The following is a 1,908-nucleotide window of genomic DNA, read 5'->3' on the forward strand; positions in this document are numbered from 1 at the left end:
GTTTCCAAAGAGTCGTGTCGCCTTCTTGCGGGCTCGCTCTTGATCAATGAGTGCAACGGAGCGCTCCATAGCTCCCACGCGACCGGGAGGAACCCCGTGCCTCCTCGAGTTGCGTGCCGCGGAACGGAGCTGCATCTCCGCCCGCAGCCTGTGCGCTTTGGCCGCCTCATGTGGTTCGCCCCCGGTCGTCACGTTCCACCGCGCCTTATCCCTCAGCGCTGGATGAAGTGGGGCCGATCGTAAAATGCTCAACGCCGGCGCTGAGCGTGCGATGTGCCGCTCCGTGTACTGCAGTTTGCTTCCCCGGCCAATATATTGGGAGTCGGAGTTGCCATCACTTGCCTCCAGCACTTCAGCACGGTGGTCGTAGTCGAACCGTTTGAGCGAGTGATACTTGGACAATTGGTGCATCATCGGTCGCTCTGGAAACGGAACAAAGTTTTCTGGCAGTGTGGAGGAGTTCCAGGAGGGCTTGGAGAAGCCAAGGAGGTCGGGACGCTTGGACGCTTTGACCTCTGCTTTGGCTCGAGCGGCTTCAAGCGGCATCGCGTGCTCGTCGAATACAGTCTTGTCTAATGCAAAGTCTATTTTAGCCCGCCAGCCGCGGCTGCGCTCGAAGCCGGCGCCCATTGCGCGCGGCGCCCGTGAGTGGTCGTCCGTGTGAGACACTGGTGCTGGGTGGGTGAGAGATCAAGCCTCAAAGGCGTAACGGTTGCTCTCTTAGGGGACCCTAGGGTTCTGAGGGCCGGATTTTCTGGCAGCGTCGGCGCCGGCCTGCTCCCACGCTGGCCACGCATCATGCTGCGCTTCGCGAGCAATCGCGTAACGGGAGGCTCGCTGGCTTTTTGTGGCTTTTTGGGCGGCTTTTTTGGATTCTCCCGCCTTCTTAGATCTTACTACTCTCTTGGATTTTTTTAAGACCTTTAAGAAACGAGGAGGTTTGGGGGCTTAACTTGCCATTTAAGAGATTGCAGGCACGGGGGGTGGTCCCTCTTTTAAGACCATTTAAGAAAATCGGCCTCACCGGCATGCGTCGCTGGGTTCCGCGCCGTTTTCTCCAATTGTCCAATACTGCCGTTATTGGGCGCACAAACCCGCCTCTGAAGACACATCTGTAAGTCTGGTGCACTGGCAGGAGCCATACTCGCATAGGGGACGCGTGCTAGCTGACTGTAGCCAGCTTCCCGGCCTACGGCGTCTACCGCGTACCGGGAGCCTCCCGGACCATCGACCTCGGGAGCTCTCTCCCGCACCGTTTAAGCGTTTAAGACCGTTTAAGGATTCGGCGGCCCAGGCAGCCTTAAAATGGGCCTAGGCCCGTTTTAAGCCGTTTAAGCCGCAGGCGCCCCAGGGCTTCCTCGCGACGGGTTGGCCGGACGGTGCCGCGCCGCCGCGTGCGGCCACACGGCTAGTTCCATTTCACTCTGACACGCTAATCTTGAAAACGTCCAACGGAGCTCCGTGTTGCTCCCAGCGCCCTCCCCCGCGCTTCCTGCGGCCATGGCCGATGATACTAGTATGAGAGGTCATCTGGCTACCGCGAGCGCGACTCAACTCGCCGACGTCGTCCGATGATTGTGCCTCAAAGTCAGCCTCCGGAGGCTATCGTGGGGTCGAGCCGGCAGTAGCCGTGACATGTGGTTCCACCACCCCTCGTATGCTTTGCCTCTGACCGCCACCGTTCCCAGCCTGCCAAATGGGATGGAAAGGAAGGCTCGGCGAGCGTATAGAAGCGTGCTCGACCTCGTCGTGGCAACCTGCACGGCAGCGCTGGTAGGCGCGATGAGCGTCGTGCCACCTGACCCGAGACGGGTCGCAGGCGTCGTACCGAGCGCGTCGAGACCGTGTCCTGATGTGATCTGCACGGGTGAGTCACGTCGGCGTCAAAGGAACGACGTGCGACCTGTC

General features: G+C 60.2%; 1 protein-coding gene across 1 annotated transcript; it reads right to left on the minus strand.

The window, feature by feature from the left end:
* Positions 1-205: 205 nt before the first annotated feature.
* Positions 206-630, minus strand: EMIHUDRAFT_255487 (hypothetical protein; the record flags this gene model as incomplete). Its single annotated transcript, XM_005772686.1, has 2 exons — positions 206-218; positions 290-630. The coding sequence occupies 2 exons, from the start codon at positions 628-630 to the stop codon at positions 206-208; spliced, it is 354 nt and encodes a 117-aa protein (XP_005772743.1).
* Between the last annotated feature and the right edge of the window lie 1,278 nt (positions 631-1,908).

The sequence above is a fragment of the Emiliania huxleyi genome, assembly GCF_000372725.1.
Source record: "Emiliania huxleyi CCMP1516 unplaced genomic scaffold EMIHUscaffold_3521, whole genome shotgun sequence".
Taxonomy (NCBI): Eukaryota; Haptophyta; order Isochrysidales; family Noelaerhabdaceae; genus Emiliania; species Emiliania huxleyi.